The sequence below is a fragment of the Mugil cephalus genome, chromosome 12 (genome assembly GCF_022458985.1).
Source record: "Mugil cephalus isolate CIBA_MC_2020 chromosome 12, CIBA_Mcephalus_1.1, whole genome shotgun sequence".
In the NCBI taxonomy this organism is placed as follows: domain Eukaryota; kingdom Metazoa; phylum Chordata; class Actinopteri; order Mugiliformes; family Mugilidae; genus Mugil; species Mugil cephalus.
The window spans coordinates 14,835,648-14,856,533 of NC_061781.1; the positions used below are offsets into that span (position 1 = coordinate 14,835,648).

Sequence of the window (20,886 nt, forward strand, 5' to 3'; positions counted from 1 at the left end):
TTATTCTCGAGCAGAACGAGGAAGCTAAACTATTTTAAAGATGCGTTAGGATATAAAAAAAAATGCGACGGTTGAGCGTAAGAGAAACAAACAAGGAGGGAATACTCTGCTTTAGAGGGCACGGAGGGGCTTCTGCTATTATGCGCAAAGATGGGAAGAATTGCTGCAGTCGAAATTCCTTTTTGTGAGAGGACAATTTACAACTTGGTAATAGACCTTTTTATGTGCCTCCATCGCCTGTCATTGGATGCCACTGGTCATGTGTGAGAGGCAAACGTCTTCATGGCCCTTTTCCTGATTTCCCAGGCGATTTTTCCCCCCACTGCATTCTGCGTCTATGGCGTTTAACCGATACGCCACGGTCGACTTTCTTAAAAATCGCTAGTCATTCGTTCCATAAACGTCTGATCTGCACATATTTTCGACTCTGCGCTCTCTCCACTTCCCTGGATGACAAGAGGAGCGTTTCAGCTTTATCCAGACCTCTCCATAGGCTGATCAGAGCAGCCCTGGCTCGTCGTAGATTTTATTTTATTTTTTTCAATCAAAATATACCGCATAAGTAGACCTGAAAGAGTAAACATGGATTACTTCCCGCCTATAGGTAAGACTCGCGTGTGATAATGGCGTTTATTTGTGTGTCTGCATGTGAAGTTTGACAGCTTCCTGTTTCATTAGTCATGTAAATTAGACGCAGGGAAATGGCACTCGGGTCATTTCACATGTTGCCGGGTGTGATGAAATAAATAGTTTTTATCCTCAACGCGCAAAGGAGGTTGGATGTGATTTTGGTAAAGGTTTAAAATGCGATTTTAATTCATCTATGCAGCAGGAATCAAAGACTAATGTTTAGAATTTTCAAATAAGTTTACGATATTTGTTGTTGTCGTTGCGCGTACAGTTTCTGAAGCTTATTTTGCAGAAATGCAGCTTGAATTAGAGGTGCTTGCTCATGATGTTTGGGCTTTTTGATGCAGTCAACCACGATCTTCTTGCATTTAACAGAATTTGTTTTCATCCTTCACCTGCATCTTGCTTTTGGCTAAGCCTTTATTTTCCCTTCAGTTTATCTGAGAGGATCCAAAACGCATACAATTTAACAGTTCTTAGTTCAATGAAAGTCTGCACTGATAGTACGTGGTTTGTATGTCGTCCCCTCGCCCCTCTCGTGTTGCCAAACTTGATATAAAAAGCTCCACTGTATTCGACGAAGAATAAATGTGTTCTGCTCTATCGCACATATGCAAAGTCTGGCAAAAGAAGTTCAGTTTTCATAGCTGTTTTCAGCTGCCTGGAGATGAGGCCAACTGAACAAAGACAGTATTTCACTGCTGGCTGACAGGCAGCTGCGAAAGTATTTACAGCCTTACTGCAATGCGGCAAAATGGACCCTGGAAGAGAGGGGCACGAGCAGAAGCCTGAGAAAATTAGGCCGAATGCACTCAGTGCTGTGCAGTTGGATGATGAGCAAAGCTTAAATGATTTTTGCCATGTGTTTGTTTTTGTTTAATTGTGCAGAGCATTGTATGACCACAGGCCCCGCACAGATTTAAGCAGATGGATGGATGTGGTTATGCCTTCTCACATTTACTCAAATGCTACCAGACAAGCAGCCATTTATGAGACATGTGAATATTGTTGTGAGACACAGTGGGAGATTCTTTAAGTTACCCAGCATTTAAAACCGCTGCAACGTAATTATATATTGTATTATATTGTTTCATCATTTCAAAATCATTTAGACAAAATGATCCATTCCTTTACAGACTTCTGCACCCCCACCATGAGTATAGTCAGCTTTAGATCCGAATAATAACACTCACACTGCAATCATACCCATCTACACATTGCATTCAGCTTTACATTCACTCTTTTGTTTACATTGAACGTACAGGAATGCAAGAGGTGTGAACTAGTTTGATAACAATTTGGTAGACTAATTCTTAAAATTCGTTTTATTTATTTTAAGGACTTCCAGCTAAACCAAGGAGAAAACTCCAGCTTGCTCTAACATAATCTAACATAATCGACTACCTCCACCGTGACACATATGATTAAGTCATTATTTGTTTGGCTGGGTGGATATTTTTTACAGTGGGGAAAAGTTGCCGTTAACGTGCCAGCAGAAGGCGCTGTTGCCCAAGGCTGAGCGCCTCTCCTTCCACCCGGGAGCCCTTCACGGGCAGGTTGCTGAGCTCTGTGAGTGGCTGAGGCGGGTATCACGTGATCCCGGTTCACTTTTGTGTCAGTATGTTCGCCCCCCTCATCAGAGTGCTTAAGATAAAGCAAAGTCCGTTATCAAGTGAGATCGACCATTATGATTGCGTGTTTATGCGCTGGCCGCTGCTCAAGTGTCACACAGGCTCATGTGTGCATCACATTGCTCCGGCAAACAGTTGTTTGTTGTGATTAATTACTGTGGGTGTTTTGTTACCAGAAAGTGTTAAAATGAAGCGTTGATCGACGTGTAGCCTCAGTTACAAGACAGATTAAAGTGCGTCACGACCTCCTGGTGATGAGTTGGATGGTGCTGATGATGAGTAAACCTGGAGTTAAAATGACTTTATTCACAAAAAGTTCCAGATAAACTATGAGATCCCAGTGGAATATATATTTTTAAATACATATATACATGCAAATATGCAGTAGGAGCTGGGCGTGCAGGTAAAACGCACAGAAGGCCACAGGATTCTATTCTCAACCCATCTCCGGAGTAATGACTTTTAACGATGTTGCACGTGTGTGTAAAAAGTGTCAAGCTCAGATTTGGTGCCCCCCTCCACTTCACTTCTCATACCTGCCCCCAAACTTCTGCATTATCAGCTGCAGCTCTCCGGTTTGGTCAGAAAGTGAGAGGAGGGGCAAAAAAAAAAAAAAAAAAAAAGTGCACCTCACCATGGGATTGGCCTGGAACAGTGACATCAGTCCTATTGTGGCAGGTTCACTGGGGAGAGAAATGCACCCTGTGTGTTTTTTATCAACACCCGAGGGGGCAACAAGCTCCATTAAAAAAAAAAAAAAAAAAAAAAAAAAAGATTCCACCACATCTGTCCAGCGAGGAGGGAAATGCGCTGGAATTCTTTAATTACATAACTTGACAGCGGTTCAGCAGAGCCTGTTCACAAGTGCGCCCATTTCCAAAGTTAAATAAAACATGTTTATCCCTTTCCCGTTTCAATCGTGGCAGTTAACCTCCCTGTCCCCTCTGCTTCCTCATTTCTAAGAGTTTTCCGCAGTGCACATGAGTGTAATCGCCATTATTGAGTAAGTGCAACTTTGAGGATTATTTATGGGCCTGCGCGGTGTTGTGAATGGCTGTGGGGAAACACGTGATGCCATTAAAGTTTGTTTTATGGCCTGGGACTTGACAAGCCAAAATATAATTCTCATTGTGTATTAGTAAGACCGTCCAGATGGGCTGGAATCGAGCTTCTATTGACAAGGAGCCCTGGACTGCGCAGACTTTTCGCTTCGGTTCGGAATGGGTGCGTTTGTAGCGCGGTGCGCCGTGCGTTGCGGGCTCTGTGGTAAGCTGTGTTTTATCATTATGCTCGTGGTATGGGCGTGTGATGTCACATGCGTAATGCTCGGGCTAAACTGTTTCCTGCCTCTAAAAGTGGCAACAGTGCGCTGTCGGGACAAACAGAGTTAGACGATGCTGCTGCTGTGAGGAAGTTGTGTTTTAATCTTGTTACTGATTCTGGGTTTAAAGCCTTTTAAGACCCGATCGATGCTCTTCTTTTTTTTTTTTTCCTTTTTTTCCGAATGGTGTTATCCTCCAGTCGTTGGTCTGATTTACTTCTGCTACATCTGTTTTGTCATTTCTTTGGAGGCCTGCATCAGCCTGCTGTGATCATCTATTTTGAAGATGTCTGCAGATTTTGGTGAATCATTTTAAAGGCTAAAATTAAAACCATAACCTTTTACGCTCAGTTCTAAATCTGCTGCTGTTTTCTGTTACACTTTTCATAATTCGTTTGTTGGACCACATGGGCTTCACTTTCACCTGTACACTAAATTATAAAAGCACAAAAAAAAACAGCTGAAGTTCCAAAAATAAAATTCTCTCTTTCACATTATTTGGCTTTTTCGTTATTCTCCTCAAAGGCCTTACGCGTTTCTGCAGGCCTCTAAATTATTAATGTCTTCATCCAGTGTTAGAAATCCACCACAGCAACGGTTAAAGTAAAATGCAAAGTGTTTTAACGACTAAGGCTTTATTTTTGATATTATTGTCAACCCATAAAGTCTCATTTGCTTTGACTGAATATAAGATAAAACAGGCCCTGAGCTTTATGTTGCTCTCAAACTCCCAGTGGACGCTGTTTCATTTAAAAAATAAAAAACAAAAAAAGCAGAAGAAAGAAATAAAAAGCCTGCAAATGTATTGAAAAAGAAGCCTGGCCGGACTAGTTAGCCTTTGGTCCAAGTCAAGCTGCCAGGAAACGCTGACTTTATCATTCTTTTGTTGTGAATCTCGGCTTTGACCCGTCTGAAGGACATCAGGGGAAGGTGAAAGACAGGTCAGCCCGTCTAATAAATATTGAAATGTGAAGTGCAAGGACGATTTGTTAAGCCCCGTTTTACCTTCAGCTATAACGAATATTTTTTTGTGTTTTTTGTTGGCATTTTAATGAGCATTGTGAAAATTACCAGTAGTCTTATTTCGTTAAGAAATATTCAGCCCAAAAGGTCAAATCTTTTTTATTTTTTTCCTATTCCTATTTTTTCCTATTTCTAGTTTCCTCTTTAAACTTCACAAACTTCGGGCAAAAATTGATGCTGAATTTTCACGCTGTAAATAATAAGTTGATTCTTAGTGCATTTAATTCTAACTAAAAAAAAAAGAAAGAAAGAAAGAAAAGGAAAGAAAGTCAGTCCTGTGGGTCAGCAGTCTATATGCCACATTTTGGCCAAAACAACAGTTTAATATTAAATCAAAGAAACAAATAGATTCGTTACCAACCGTATCAGTATAAAATCACATTATTCTACTCCCGATTTCCAAAATAAAAAACTTTTGCGCCACCTCTCTGAGCCAACTTTAAATCATTTGCAAAGTTTCAGTCTAGGACCTGTGGCGGCCGTCGTGGCGGTCTCAGTTCATGGCTGATGGTTAATGGTTGCTAAACTTTTGCCCCCCCTTTTGAGCTGTCAGCAGCAGCGAAAAATAATTGAACTTTTTGATAACTTTGTAAATGATTCGGCTTGACCTTGCTGGCCTCGGGCCTCATCTTTTGGCCAAGTGGTGATAGCAGCAGAGCCTGTGTTAGCCGGCCAGTGTCCACAGCTTATCTGATAGCGCTGCTGCATGTTTGACAAGAGGCTTAACGTTAAACCTGAGCTGACAGCATGCACCAATGAAAAGTAAATTATACAGTTTGGAAGATCTTTTTCCCCCCTTATTGAGGATTTTGGAGGAAGACCTACTACAGAGAAAACTTGCTGATATTTTCTTTTTTTCTTGTTATTTGCTGTTCAAACTGAGAGGACAGCCCTGGCCAGGGGCAGCCAGTGGGCCTGCAGTTTTATTTCTTTTCAGAATCAGGCTGTGATGAGGCTTTTGAAGCTACCGCGTGAGCAGGTTTGCTTCAAATCAGCAAGCCATGAAGCTCAACCTTACAGGCGACCGAATTAAAAAAAGAATTGCAGTGGCTTAAAGGAAACGAGATTAAATTAAGACACTGATTGCAGCTTATAAAAAAAAATTACCCTTTGGTGCTTGTGTGTTTTAGCCCATCTGTTTCTGGTGCATGCCTCTTATTTCCTTATACAACCTAGTCCCTTTGATGTGCTGGTGTATCCTGACTGCGGGCCACTTTGCAAATTTAGTTTGGCTTGAGTGCAAAGAAAGTGCTGCGGTTTGAGGGGCTAAAGGCTGGGCTTCGCGTCGTCTATATATACCCTGTAGAACCGAATTTGTGTGATGAAACCACAGTCACAGATTCGATTCTAGGGGAGTATATGGTCGATGAAAAAACTTCGATTTATTGACTCATGGGCTCCATCTTTATCGGGCTCCCGGTGCCTAACGCGCCGTCAGTGGCGTCCCTGTGACAAGCGTTGGGTTTGTGGACGAGAGTAAATCTGACAACGCCACATTCCTCATAAGAGAGACAGAGGATGGTGGAAACTATATGCTTAAAGCAAAAAAAAAAAAAAATCTCTATATATAAACATGGCGGTGCGTGCATTTCTGTTTAGCTCATGCTGGAATAAAACACCAAATTGATTTAGTAAAAAAAAAAAAAAACACACAGCACACTCCAGCTGTATCTCTTTTTTTTTGTTCCTCCTGTGGGTCGTTTCTGTCTCTACATTATTGATTCCCAGAGGCTGCCGGTGCTGGCCAATGGGCTCCTGAGATTGTTCTTTCAAAGGGATGGGAGCAGATGAAGTGATGAGATTCGTGTAACTTTTGGATGACCCCTTCTTGACAAAGACACTGTCCATCAATTGTCCCCAGTCATTATTCGCTGCTTTTATGCCAGGGGGCTTTTTGTATCTTTTGTTGGTTTCTCTGTTGAACACCGTGCCTTCAAGTTAGACATTAGAACCTGGTAGATTTTCATATCGGCTCGGATAAAACGCCAGCACGCACAGCCAACAGCCCACGTTTCTTGTTGTTTATAATTTTAAAGTGAAGCATTTAAGGCTTTCGGTCCGTGTGTGTCTTTTCTGTCTTATATTTTCAGCATCCCTGTTTGTTTGCCCAGAGTGCCAAATTATGTTTGTCAGATTAATGTTTGTTTTTTTCCCCACACGAGGGTTTAATTTTAGTATCTCTTTAGTTAGGTAAAAAAGCATTTAGTTGTGTGTTTACTCGTGTTTGGACCAGCATCACCTCCATTGGCCGCTCTGGTCACATGGTTCGCTAACTTTATTCAGTTGACACCAAGTAGGAGGGCTTTATGGAGGGAGGAAAAAAAGACAACTCGAGAAAAATTAGTATTTTCTACCTTCAGAAATTAATGGCCATGAGTTCGTATATGGTGAACTCTAAGTATGTGGACCCGAAATTTCCTCCCTGCGAGGAATATTCACAAAATAACTATATACCTGAGCAGAGCTCGGACTACTACAGTCCATCGCAGGACACAGACTTTCAGCATCCAGGGATCTACCCACGGCCAAACTACACGGAGCAGCCCTTCAGCTGCACCACTGTGCAGGACTCCACGGTGCAGCCACGGGGTCATGTGCACGAAAGATCCAGCAACCCGAGCAATTTTAGCGCACAGACTGAGCAGGGGCCCCCGGTCCAAGTGGCCGGACCCCGGACTTGTGGACAGCAGCAAAACACAAAGAGCCAAAATGGGATACAAGCCAAGCAGCCTGCAGTAGTATACCCTTGGATGAAGAAAGTTCACGTAACTACTGGTAAGAATGACCTTCTTTCTTTCGTTGTGCGCCAGCTGAGACGTGTAGTTTAGGAATCACTCAGTGTAATATTTATAGGAGTCTTTAAAAGGCCTCGCCAATTACACAAGTCATAAATTTTTATAGCTCAGGAAATAGGCCGCTAGGTGAGCGCTTGAAAGCTCCTGAAAACACATATTGACCGAAGATAATGCTCTTAAACGTGCAGCAAATCTGTTTAAATTCTGCCACAATTATATCCTTGTTTCGCTTCCGCGTGAATTTCCTTAAACTTTGCGCGCTGTGCAGACCGCCTACTTCTCTTGTAATGTGTTTGCCTGCACGCTGCGTTGGCCACATTTGTTGACTACTTTATGTTTTGTTTTTCTTTCCCCCCAGTGAACCCGGATTATGCAGGACCGGAGCCCAAACGGTCCAGAACGGCTTACACCCGGCAGCAGGTCCTGGAGCTTGAGAAGGAGTTTCATTTTAACAGGTATCTGACCAGGCGGCGGCGGATTGAGATTGCTCACACCCTTTGTCTCTCCGAAAGGCAGATCAAAATCTGGTTTCAAAACAGAAGGATGAAATGGAAGAAAGATCACAAACTGCCCAACACCAAGGGGAGATCCGCACCAGCCTCCAGCCATCTGCAAAGCATTCAGAAGGATAACCAGACTGATATCACAGCATTATAAGACAAGGAGGTGTCATGTCTTTAGAAATTATTTGTACATAAAAAAGTCAAAGGTTGCATCTGACCTTTTTTCTTTTTTTCTTTTTTGTTTTGTTTTGCATGGACCGATGTCGTTTATAGCTTTTTTTTTGTTTTAATTATTTAACAAAAATGACCCCAACAGTGTTGACTCTGAACTGAGTCAAAAAAAAATAAAAAATCAATCAGCCAGTCTTCATGACTGAGAAGAAGTTGACCCTCTTCTCTGTTTTAATTTCCTCCGAATAAATATTAGGTTTTTTTTTATTCTTTTGGACGTTGCCCACCTGAAGACATTTACTAAAAAGCAGCCTTGCTCGATTTTCTGGATGTATCCGAACCGTCTCTGCTCCCTTCACGTGGATTCGCGCTGTTTTTTTAAAGGACTGAACTGTCTTTATTCGAAACATGGTGGCCACTTCCTTCAAAATGCGCGCACACACAAAGGTTATTCGAGTTTTTTTTCACCCCCCTCCGAAATAAAACTCCACATTTTAAACGCACAATATTTGTACTTGAAGGATTTGCGAATGAGCACGCCAAACACCCCTCTACCTTATTTCGTTTAGTTGCAAAATATCCCACTGAATGTTTCAGTTCCACGTTTGTATGTTTTAACTTATTTTGTACAAAAAAGCTTTGGATATTTTCTTAGCCTAAATATTATTCCCAAAAAACTCCCAAAACGTAAGACATTCCTGTGTGCACACTATTCAGAGTGCCCTTATAAATCTCCGCTGACATCTTTGTAAACAGTGTACATTTTCAGAGGCTCTCTCTCATGCCATTTGAAACTCTCCTATGAAAGATCATTTGTTCCTGCATGGCATTGAATTGATATTGGATGTTTCTCATTGGAAATAATCAAGTCCTGAGTATTTAGGACTATTATTGTTTATTTTTCTTGATGCGATTTTTTCTACGTCATTATTTATTTTAAAACTCGTGTACATTTTCGTATAGCACACAATTTAATTGAAAGTATTCGTTAAACTTTTTTTTTTATTCTTAAATAAGTTCTTGTGCGTTATTAGCATGGCTTTATGAAAAGTTTTTTATTTTGTCTTAGTTAATATGGGAATCCTTTTTCCTTTACACCGAGGGGGGCTTTCAGGTCACGTTTCAGGACAGATATTTTTTTTGTTTTATACCGTCATTGTCCTTGGACAGAAGAAAAAAAAAAGCCCAGAAGCTCTCCCAGTATGAGGAGGTCTCCTTTCTGAAGTCTTCGTGATGAGGGAGTTGAAAAGGTATTTCAACCGAAGGTCGACAAAGCAGCAGTGGCAGGTTCATCCAGGGGACACATTTCAGCCGCGAGGACTGACCCCAACACCCCTGACCCGCCGGACAGGCAGCATTTTCTCTCCCAGGCGCTACTCGCTTTGGTTTGGAGGACTCATCCACACTCAAAAAAGCTAAAACTCATTCAAAGTAAGGGCCAGTGAACGCCGCGGTTTTCCACTTGTTTTAACAGTATTTATATCAGACGCTGCCCCCGAAAAGGTTCTGATTCGTGCATTTGTCTCCTCGTGTCAATATGCGATCTTTTTGGTTTTATTTTTGTACATGCTTTCTACCTTGTACTGTGCATTGAGATGTGAGAAATATATTGGAAAATAAAGATTTCTACTGATTACGCATTTAAATACGTGCAAACGCATTTGTCGTGGCATTTGTCTGCACGCAAAAAAAAAAAAAAAAGGTTCTGATTCTGAAAAAATCTGTTTTTCCACCCACTGGGATGTTCATTCAAGTATTCCGCTATTATTTTAAGTTTTAATATAACTACAAAGAGTTACCAATTACAAAAGTATTTGGAGGGGAAACGTGTTTTTTTTCTTCTTCTTCAATGGGTTACAAACATGTGGAGCCATATGGACCAACCTTTACAAAACATCCACAAATGGACCAAATGGGCAGGTTCAGGCTGTTGTTCTGCCAGTTTTGAAATTTGAGAGCAAAAGTGTGTTATTGGCGCAGGATAAGTGAATGCTATCATTGGGGGGGAGAAGAAAAAAAAAGATAAAAGAGCGAGTTTTTACTCTGCCGCGTCTCATTTGCTCTTATCAAAGGGAGCGCATGCCCTGCGCAAACCCCCCCTCGCAGAAAAAAAATGCTCCAAAGCTTTAAGCGTCAATTCTCAAGGTTATTTTCCATCAAATTTAAGAAATGCGCGAGTCTCTGTTGTGAAAAGGAAACTCAAATTAACTTGATTTGCCTCCAAAGACCCAAACTGTCAAGAAAAAGTTGTTCAAATTTGTCGGTCCATCTCCAAACGCAGATTACGCCACATTTGCGGCCACGAGCTGTGGCTTTATTGCGGATGACCCACTGCAACACTGACCTCCGACCCCCCGCACAACAGTATCCACCCTGATATAAACAAAGTGACCATAAACGGGCATGTGGAAAGACAATCTGCAGTCCCAAAGCCTTCATCCCCAAGTGACCACTGTCTCATGTCCACTGAGCAACGTGGGGAGCCGTGGTCGTGCGGAGGCGCACATATGTTTAGGTGCACAATACCAACATGTGTCACATAAACACGGCAAGGTGGCCATGGGGATTCAAAATGAAGCAGAGACAAAGTGATGCTTCCAATCCACCATCCTGCCAAAAGTCATCTGCAAATAGATGCTGAAGAGAAGATGAGACAGAGAGAGAGAGAGAGAGAGAGGCAGAAGAGATGAGAATAGGGGGAGGGGGGGACTAACCTACCTTATGTGTTTTACTAGTTACTACATTACTAGTCCTTTAACCTAACTAGAGCCTTCTATTATGTGTTTAATGCTCTGGAGCATCTTCATTCAAAAGATATCCTAGAATTAAAATATTAATTGAAACAATATCTAAGCAGTTTCCCTGGCAAGTATCAGGTCAGAGCAGCCTACTACGACGTGCAGTGTGTAGCCACACTGACCTACATGTCTGAACAGCAATAAATGGGAGCCAAAGGCAGTGCCATTTTCAATGACACTGCACCCAGTGCAGGAATACAACGTCGTTGCTCTCCATCCGGCCATATTTGATTTCCAGCTGTTTTCGCAGAAGCCTCTCCGAGCCAGACAACCCCCCTAAGATATATTAAAGTGCGCTGTCTGCATTCAGAGATATAATCCAGAGACTATACCACTCCGCTCTCTATTCTCGACCACGTGATTGTCTAAATAATTAATGCAGCACGTCCCCCTAGAAACACGGCGTCGTCATTAATCGCAAGGACTCTATCAGACTTGAAAACTGAAGAGATCCCCCAAGAAAATAATATCCGATACCCGGCGCAACTGTAGTCCCGCACTAGCAACACATCTGAACCGATGGATGCTTGGGTAGGTAAATATTTCAACATTTTTCATGTTGCCCGAGCTGGTAAATGACGATATCAAATGTCGTGATATTTGATAAATTGCTCCCTTTGATGTGTGCGCTCTGAGCGCAGTTGTACCTAAAGGCTGTGGCTGGTCGCTGTACGCATGTCTTCTTTTTTTATTTAATGCATTAGCAGCAGCAGAATTTTTGTGTTTGCCGTTTACGCATATATCTTGAAAGGCACTGATAGGAGTAGTCGTAAAAACTAAATGGCAGTGACATATTTATGGATGCTCGCTCTGGAAAAAAACTGCTCTTTCGGAGACATGCAGCTCAGTCTGGCCACTCCACGTCCCATTCATTCTTTATTAAAAGTCTAATTTTAAAATTTAACTGTATTATTCTCCACCAATTTAGTTCAACCCAAACGCTGGTTCAAAAGACTCGAGATTACAAATTGACGTGTCTTGTTTGCTGAGTAGAAATTATTTTGTTTATGGTTGAAGTTTTCAACATCAGATTAATATCCATCTTTCCTTTTCGAACTAAAAGCCGATTTCTTTTCTTTTCATTCTTCGCGGGGGGATGATTTGATTTTGATTTCTTAGAAGTCGTGGAAGTTTGGGCAGGCTGACAGTTCTGCCTCCTTGTAAATCATTCTCAGTAATTCCTGAAAGGGTGAGAGGCTGTTGGGGGGCGGGCGAAAACTGTAAATCTTTCACTTTTATTACCCACTGAACATATGCTGCGACGCTACTAGTCCTGCATCCCTTCTTCTTGCTCTCGGCAAAGATAAGCCTCGCATCCGAAGCAGCCGACGGTCTCAGCGGCTCCAAACCCTCGCTCCTGTAGCCCTTCTGGTCTTACGATGCATTTATTTGTAGCTTATAAAACCGTGTCATTATTTGGTGGGACTCATTTCTGAAAACAATGAGAGAGGTCTTGCCTCCGCGGTCCTTTGTTTATCAGCAGTGTGAAGACAGACGGGCACAGCAAAATGATAATGTGGTTTATTTGAATACAATCGGCCCTCGTTGCAAGAAAAAAAAAACCTAAATGTCATTTATTTCATTAATCATTTAAAAATACACATATCACAAAATCAATATTATTTCCACCAAGTAGGAAAACGTGAGAAATACTGTTTTTGCAATACTATACAAAAATACGTAAATGGTGCGTAATAGGCCCACTTTACGCGCTTTATTGTGGTGTTCTTGCTCATTACCATCTTCACTGGAGTAAAGTGAAAAGCTCCAAACCCTTGGACGAATTGCACATATCCTTTTACGCACATATATTGCACACAGATATTGTAACAACAGCGCACTAGTGGATGGCAGGAATGCATGCTTAAATGTGCGTTATTAGTATCCCCCACTCAAAACAAAACAAAACCACAAAAAAAGAGGCATATCTTCTTGTGTTTAAATACTGAAGTGCAGGCGAGCTGCACCGCTCACAATTCATGAGCAGATAAAAAAGAAATGGCCAGAGGAACATTTTCACATTCACACAGTTCAGATGAGGAAATAAACGCCACCCTTTATCAAAATGGATTGGTGAGGTAAGGCTTGCTTGAAGAAGAGAACAATCACGTGAACAAATATGCTTGTATCTCAAGGCAGCGCCTTTATTTGTCACCACAAAGCTCCCGAAACACCAAAAAATCCTAATGTTAGCTCCAAATGTACAGGCCTATCCGATTCTGAATTCCTGTATATTTCACTGGATGATTGATTGCCAGTGATTTTTTTTTTTCTGGAATAAGGATACCTTGTTCGCTTTTTATTGGTAGCTGAATGCGAGTCCTTCCATTCTTTCGGGAATACTGTCTCCACTGGTATATGGAAATGTCTGAAAAACAGCAAGATCAGGTTTAGGACAGCATTGTCTACAGACAAAGGGTGAAGGATTTATTCTAGAGACTGCGTGGAAAGGAAGTGAGACTGAGAGGGAACTGGTTTATGATGAATTGAGTCACAGGTAAGCAACTGCATGGCGGAAAGCAACCTTTAACCACGGGTTAATACAATGCAAGGAAATATGTATGATTCCTTCCATCCAGGGATGCTTGTTAATGTCGCCGGTGGTGAGTGCGCGGATATGGAGCAGCAGCAGCAGCAGCAGCACAGCTTCCTCTTCCAGAGCAGATTCAGATATTTTTTCTTTGAGAAATCGCGTTCAAATATTATCGACAGATTGAGCCCGGGTTGCTCTGCGCTTTTCAGCTGATTTCACCTTTATGAAAACCGGCTCGGAGGAAGAAGTAGGAGAGGAACTTTTCTTTTTGACTCTTGGATCGTAAATCACATTAATTTGTTGTCTTATCGTCACACTGGCGTTTGCCGTGATTTATGTGGTTTCAACTATATATGGCTTTGTTAACCTGCAACGTTATATTATACATGAATTCATATCGGATGCCTTAAAGGATTGCCGGACTCAATAGTGAAGAAGAAGAGAGGGAAATACTTCAGTTTTTCTACAGTTTGGAAGCATTTGTGGCTAGCTTGTTCCTGTGTTATATCTTTCTCCCTTCTTTGTGCATTGCTCGCATACACATCAGGCTTTTAAAGGGACAATAAAAGGCATGCATTTATATTATTATTCCCCATTTTCTCATGTTTTATTAACGTTGGATTTATTGTAGATTTGCAAACCGCACAGGCCTCCTCCAGGTTTAGTCTTTGCTTAAGACACAACATAAAAATCTGAATCGCAGCAAAACGTTTTTTTGCCACAAGAAAAAGAAAAAAAAAAGGATTCATCATCTTCAAAGCTGCCTGTAATTTCCTCCCAAAACACGACCTCGGATTTTATCACAACAACAGCGAGGAGAGGTCTGACATTATTTCTGATTATATAGCAGCTTTTTCTTCTTTTTTTTTTTTAAGTGAGATTTTGTAAAATGGGAACCATATTTATTCTCCACAATAACAGGACGCGTCTCGGGGCTGTTTAACTTGAAATATTAACAGGGTCTGCAGGGAGAAAGCGAGATAATAACACTCCACATCGAGTCCGACCCATTGTGTGAACCAAACTTACCGTAACAGCGCGTAGGCGAAAAACATAGTCGTGTGAAAAGGGGGACCATGTCTGCTACTAGTAGCTCAGTGTGCTCGAAAAGCACTCGAGGTGCTGATTATCGACCAGGGTTTGCAATATATTCCACATGGATAAATCACACATTTCCATCACCATCGTCTCCTCAAAAGCGAAAGGTGAAGTTGTTTTGACGCCGATGAAAATATCCAGTTCACTGCAAATTTCTGAGGTTTAATTTCTCCTTCTTTTTTCTTTTTTTTTCTTGCCGTCGGTCTAGCATCTTGTCCTGTTTCTGTCACCGCTGAAAAGCTGCTTTGAATTTAGTGGAGACTTGGGGCTACTTGAAGCCAAACTGCTCGTTGTTCATTAAACTTTGACTTAATGCTGAACGACCCAAAGGTCACCTAAAAAGCTTATGACTGCTAGATATTTGGCCCGGCTCTTTGTGTAAAAGTGCACATGTAAGAGTTTTTCATTCATGCTCTAACTCTCTCCTAAAAAAAAAAAAAAAAAAAGAAAAGAAAAGAAAAAAAGGAACAGGTTGGATCATTTTTTTTTTTTTTTTTTTACATTTTATTTATTATCCCAGAATCATCTATTATGAAATTACAATATATATATATATATATATATATTAAAATAATTTACCATATAAATGTTTTACATACATCTATTATTTCAAGCTGTGATGTTAATTGGCTATAAAATTATTTTTTTCAATTATATGTATCGAATTTAAAGCTGCAATTCGAAAGAGGGGGAAAATAATAATAAGGACTTTCCTTTAATTTCATTTGTCTTCTAGGTCGAGGAGAAAGCAGTGATGAATGCGTGAGGGATATAAAAGAGATCTGCGCAGATTTCGGTGAGTAACACTACTTTAATGAAGGCAGTGGACAACTGCTAACAAGGTGAAAGGGTGATTTGTTATTAGGCTGCATATTTACGCTCGCAATGTTTCACGAGAGGCTCAAATAACGAAAGCAGACATGAAGGATTGGCCCTAGCTCGCCCTGTATAAGTATAAGTATTTACGCAGGCCACAGTCCAACTGTAATTTCTCCCTCCTTCGGTCGCCAGAAATAAAGCTTAATGACTGTGAATACTTTGTCCGGCCCACCAGAAAGAAAAATACATTATACATGTTTACGGTCTCAACATCTCAGACACAACTAAAATATATGCAATTAATGAAATGTAAAAAAAAATCTGGAAGAATTTCACCACTTCATCCCACGGTTTCCACATTACAAGACGCGCCATCGCCAGTGTCCTCTGCCTCATTTTAACCAAGAAAATAGCTCCGTTTATTCACCTAGCTGCAGGCTCACACTCAGCCAGAATGGAGGCATCATTTATAAACCGAGCCTCTTTATGGGGAGAAGACGCCGAGTATGAAATTCTTTCCCTTGCCTTCCTCCTACGCTTAGTTTTACACTTCTGAGGGCCCTGACTCTTGAGGAGTGTTTTGCTTTTCATTCCTCTCTGAGGCCGTTTACAACCATAACATTTGCGGTCATAAATTTTGCCGCGGTCCACACTGACAGGTGCAATTGTTATGCACGGCGCAGACTGCACCTCTTGAAGCCACCAACATACAGTACAGGGCCCTTTGATATTTTAGTTTCAACTTAGAGCTCGAATGCTGAAGCGTCTTTCTCTTTCATATTCCTAAAACTAAAGTAGATGTTATTTTGAAAATAAATAAATAAATAAATAAATAAATAAAATAAATCATTATTATTTAATTTGTGTTTGTAGATAATAAGAACTTTGCTCAAAATGAAACAGGAAGAGAAAACAGATCAACTGGACTAAATATAGAAGACATGCGTAAAAGCAAATTAAATATCATATTTAACTGCTACCCCCCACAGCTCTCCCCCTTTCTCTCTCCCTTTCTCGTTTTTTTTCTGCCTCTCCCACGCTTCCTCCACCTACATTTTTATATCAACATTAATTACGAAATGTGGGGTGCTTTATAGTATTTAGCTTCCCCGCGTGCGCAAACGTGTGATTCGAATGCGTGTGCGCGGCAACAATGAACGCATGACGTCCTTTGTCAGGTCTTGGGATTACTGAAAAGGGCATTGTGTGTATGTGTGTGTCGAATGCTGATTCAGCTTATTTGTGAGGGACTCACAAGCCTCCCAGAGGGCCCTTTTAGCGCGGGTTAAACTTTAACTATTTTGTGCCAGAAATGGAGCCAAACGACAGGCTCAAATCCGAGGCCCCGAGATGAAGCCTCGTTACCGGCAGTGTAGAGATAGTTGGTCGTTTCTAATTTTACAGCCGCTGTGACCAATGACGACTTGAACCAACAGAAGCAGCGTGTTTCTCGCTATGTATTATGAATAGCTCCAGACCCCGAATCTCACGCGAACATTCGCGTAATGTTGGATTAATAATTGATGTATTTCCCTTTATAGGTCACAGACTGGAGCAGCGGTGGGAAACAGCAATCACGTGAATAAACAACACCCATGTCATTGGATACAGTTGCACTGGCGTATTGGCTTTAAATCTACAAAATGCAGAAAGCAACGTACTACGATAACTCTGGACTTTTTGGAGCCTACTCCTACCCCAAACCAGATTCCTACAACTACGGCCCCGCACACCAGTCCTACACCACTTCTAACATTGATAGTGACTACCAGGTCCCAGTGTGTCCCATTCAGACCTCTGCAGTCCGGCCACCGGCCCTCAAAGACAGTGACCTGAACGGGGACTGCATGCGACAAAGCAGCAGTCAAAGCAACAGCAGCAGCAGCCAAGCGACTAGCATTTCCGAGCAGCAGGCGCCTCCGCTGTCTGCATCCTCCCCTAGCTCCAACAGCTCTGCGTCTCAGAAGAAGAAATCCCCATCAAGCAGCGCTTCCAATGCGTCCACGCCGGTACTCACAAAGCAGATATTCCCCTGGATGAAGGAGACCCGACAGAACGCAAAGCAGAAGGGCAACAACTGTGCCACTGCAGGTAGAGACCCTGAAGGTGAAGTGTGTTTGTGTTGGGGTGGGGTAAACCGGGGCCTAGCTGTGCTTATAGTTTGGGTTTTGACGTGGCCCATAAAATACTAATATGTTGATGTGATTCTTTAACAGGTGGTGAGGTGAGTGATGAGAAGAGCCCAGCAGGACCAGCCTCCAAAAGGGTCAGAACTGCATACACGAGCGCGCAACTCGTGGAACTGGAGAAGGAGTTTCACTTTAACCGATATCTTTGTCGTCCTCGGAGAGTGGAAATGGCAAATCTTTTGAATCTCACCGAGCGCCAAATAAAGATCTGGTTTCAAAACAGGAGGATGAAATACAAAAAGGACCAGAAGTCTAAAGGGCTTGCGCACTCCCCCCTGGGACACTCCCCGGACAGAAGCCCTCCGCTGAGTGGCCCAAATCACATTGGATACTCTGGCCAGCTCCAAAACGTGAACAGCCTCAGCTATGACGCGCCCTCGCCCCCGTCGTTCGCCAAGCCGCAGCAAAGCATGTACGGTTTGGCCGCGTACACGGCGCCCTTGGGTGGCTGCATCCCGCAGCAGAAGAGGTACCCGGGCTCCGAGTACGAACACCACGGCATGCAGAGCAACGGCAGCTTTGCCAACGCCAATTTGCAAGGCAGCCCCGTTTATGTGGGTGGGAATTTTGTTGATTCCATGCCAGCTTCGGGCCCCATGTTCAACCTCGGCCACCTTCCCCACCCCTCATCCACCAGCGTGGACTACAGCTGTGCCGCTCAGATCCCAGGAAACCACCATCATGGACCCTGTGATCCCCATCCCACATACACAGACCTCACTTCTCACCAAGCGTCTCAGGGAAGGATTCAGGAAGCGCCTAAACTGACGCATTTGTAATATGTGGTTTCGTGTGCGTGCGTGCGTGCGTGCGTGCGCGTGTGTGTATGTATGTGTGCCAAAATTACTTTGCGCTCTTTTTTATTACCTCACTAGTCTAATAACTACACTCCGAGCGAGTCGTGTGTATTATTACAGTATTATTGATATTACTATTAATGCTATTGTGTAATTATTTTCTAAATAATACAGCTTTGTCCATTTCTCTTGAATATTTGGGGATGCGCAGAGGCACGCTAGCCTGGTTGTCAATAGTTCTCTTCTGTTTTGTTTATTCTCAAGTGCAATGCGCAATTTTTTTGACTGAATATTTCATGCCGTTACTTGAAGGTAAGTCTTGTAGATCACGAACGTAGAAGCTCATTCTTAGAGAGAAGGATTTTTAGGGACATTTTCGTCTGTTGCTTAGGATCTCTTTTCCCTCACGGGCATCCTATTTATTTATTGTTTGTAATCATTTTTTTTTTTTTTTTTTTTTTGCATAATCTTTCATACAAGCATATAGCCTATTTATTATTTAATTACTTTTGTATTGCACATTATTTATCGTTTATATGCGAGTATTTATACGTGTGGAGTTTGTTGTAAGATTGGACAGATCAGTGCACTTGGAAGCGTTGGCAAAACAGGGTTCGGAAAATGCTATGACTCGCAGTGTGTTGTTGGAACAAGAGCATTTCTAATTGTAAATCTGGGACAAATGGGGCATTTTGTAGTGTATAAACACCACTATATATGTCCATGGTTAATCTTGTGTCAAACCTTAAGCAAATCGTAGACTATCGAAGTATCAAATATTATACACACCAGCATGTCATTTTGTGTAGTCCATTGCTATTTTTTATTTGTCTTTCATTGTTATTCCATTCATTTCCATAAATTTATGAAACCCTAATGATATTGAAATGTTATATTTTATTGTGTTTAACATTTTGTAAATAAAGTGCTTAAACTTGTATTATTTATTTATTTATTTTTTATTTGTTGATTTTTGTGTGGACTAGAGGAACTCTGGCCGTGCAACAGCTTCTCATTATTATATATTTTTTTTAGTTCCTCGTTCAGCTTCTGCTGCTGCTGCCAGTGAAACTGTCAGGTAACAGAGCCGAGGAGGCTTATTGACTCGCAGCATACTGTACAGTCCAAAGAGGGAGAGGCAATCAATAATTAGACACCAGGATATCTAAAACTCATCAGACGGCTCTATGCTTCCAATGCAAAGTGCATTTCAGCGGAATAAAGGCCTTTGGAGGTTATTGATGCTTTATTGGTAGGAGGGAAGTGAGTCTATGGGCTTATTGCGTCTTTCACATGCCACTTATCATCTTTTTTAGACACACGATTACCTTCCCGTGTGCTGGCACAAGAAAATAAGCTCAATTGTCCTGCAAAGTCCAACGTCTAATCGCCGCCTGTCTAATTGATTGGTGCGCAGCTTCAGAATCATCTCCCATAACTGGCGAGGCATAAAAAATGCATATAGTGATATTAGACAGGGGAGATTGGTGACAACAAAACCAAAAAGAATAAAATACATGCTGCCTCTTTGACATTGGGGAAAGATGCAACCATGTGTGTGTGTTACAGAGAAAGAGAGGGAGAGAGCAGTTCATCCTTTATTGCTCCTGGAGAGCCATTTCAAAGCTCATTAATCAAAAACTCGTCGCTTTCAGACTCCTCGCTGATCCCTCCTCCTCGTGAACAAAGCATTTGCATTCCAAATCCAAGTAACACATTTCTAACCGAGCAGACCAATCTTTAATGGTGGGGGGAGAATTAGGAGAGGGGGGAGAGAGAGAGAGAGAAAGACCCTACTGTGTTCACATTTCCTAAGATGATATATCCTCGGATTTAAGAGCGCATGAAGGCAAATGAAACTCCTGTCAAAGAAATCATCAGCGCCTTTAAATCAGGTTCACAGCCACAGTGATCACAAAAACTTTCGCACATATCAGTCGGAGATCTGAAACTGTGACAACAGTTCTAACCAGAAACACACACACTTTAACATTTGCTTTTTATTATTATTATTATTATTATTTATTTATTTTTTTTAACTTCGCAATAAAATTGATTGGGGTTTGCCTTTGAGCTTCAAAGCATCAAAATATTCATTGGATGGCGGCCATTTTAACCCTGGGAGCTTCCTTATTCCAATCTCACACCCTTCCACTTTCTGCCTCCCAGAAGTCCTTTATTGTGCTTTTAAAATTGTTCTTTAACAAAAATAAACAAATAAACAAAAATGTTGGACGAGGCTTATTTTGCTCCCAAAACGAACCGACTACGAACCAAGGATTTTCCAGCATCTTGCACTCTACGCAGTGGAAATAAGTTTATTTAAAAAATAAATAAATAAATAAAGCAAAGCATCAGTGACTGTCCCTGTAGGCTACCTGGGCAAACGAACCAACAAGCCAGGAACTAAACGTGAGAGTCTCACTCATGAGGCACCAAATGGAGCAATTTGAGTTGCAGATGCTATCCTTATCGTTACGCACAAAGCAGACATGGGTGTAGCCGAGTTCAAATTCAGCAATCTGTCATGCAAGTTTCACCTCAATTAGAAGTAACAGCAGCAAAGTGTCTTTGCTTG

The 20,886-nt window shown here is 41.7% G+C and overlaps 2 protein-coding genes across 6 annotated transcripts; both read left to right on the plus strand.

The window, feature by feature from the left end:
• The first annotated feature begins 308 nt into the window (after positions 1-308).
• Positions 309-19,246, plus strand: hoxd3a (homeobox D3a). Of its 5 annotated transcripts, none has more exons than XM_047601206.1 (4): positions 309-604; positions 15,240-15,299; positions 16,864-17,413; positions 17,539-19,246. In XM_047601206.1, exons 3-4 carry the CDS (start codon positions 16,966-16,968, stop codon positions 18,288-18,290), a joined length of 1,200 nt encoding a protein of 399 aa, XP_047457162.1. In that variant the 5' UTR covers positions 309-604; positions 15,240-15,299; positions 16,864-16,965; the 3' UTR covers positions 18,291-19,246. The 5 variants fall into 5 exon arrangements, with proteins under 5 accessions (XP_047457162.1, XP_047457158.1, XP_047457161.1 ...); XM_047601202.1 differs by having other exon boundaries at positions 310-604; positions 16,864-17,428; XM_047601205.1 differs by lacking the exon at positions 309-604 and adding an exon at positions 624-3,527 and having other exon boundaries at positions 16,864-17,428.
• On the plus strand, positions 3,519-9,720 carry hoxd4a (homeobox D4a). The gene is made up of 2 exons (XM_047601207.1): positions 3,519-7,380; positions 7,759-9,720. The coding sequence occupies exons 1-2, from the start codon at positions 6,912-6,914 to the stop codon at positions 8,055-8,057; spliced, it is 768 nt and encodes a 255-aa protein (XP_047457163.1). The 5' UTR covers positions 3,519-6,911; the 3' UTR covers positions 8,058-9,720.
• Positions 19,247-20,886: the final 1,640 nt, after the last annotated feature.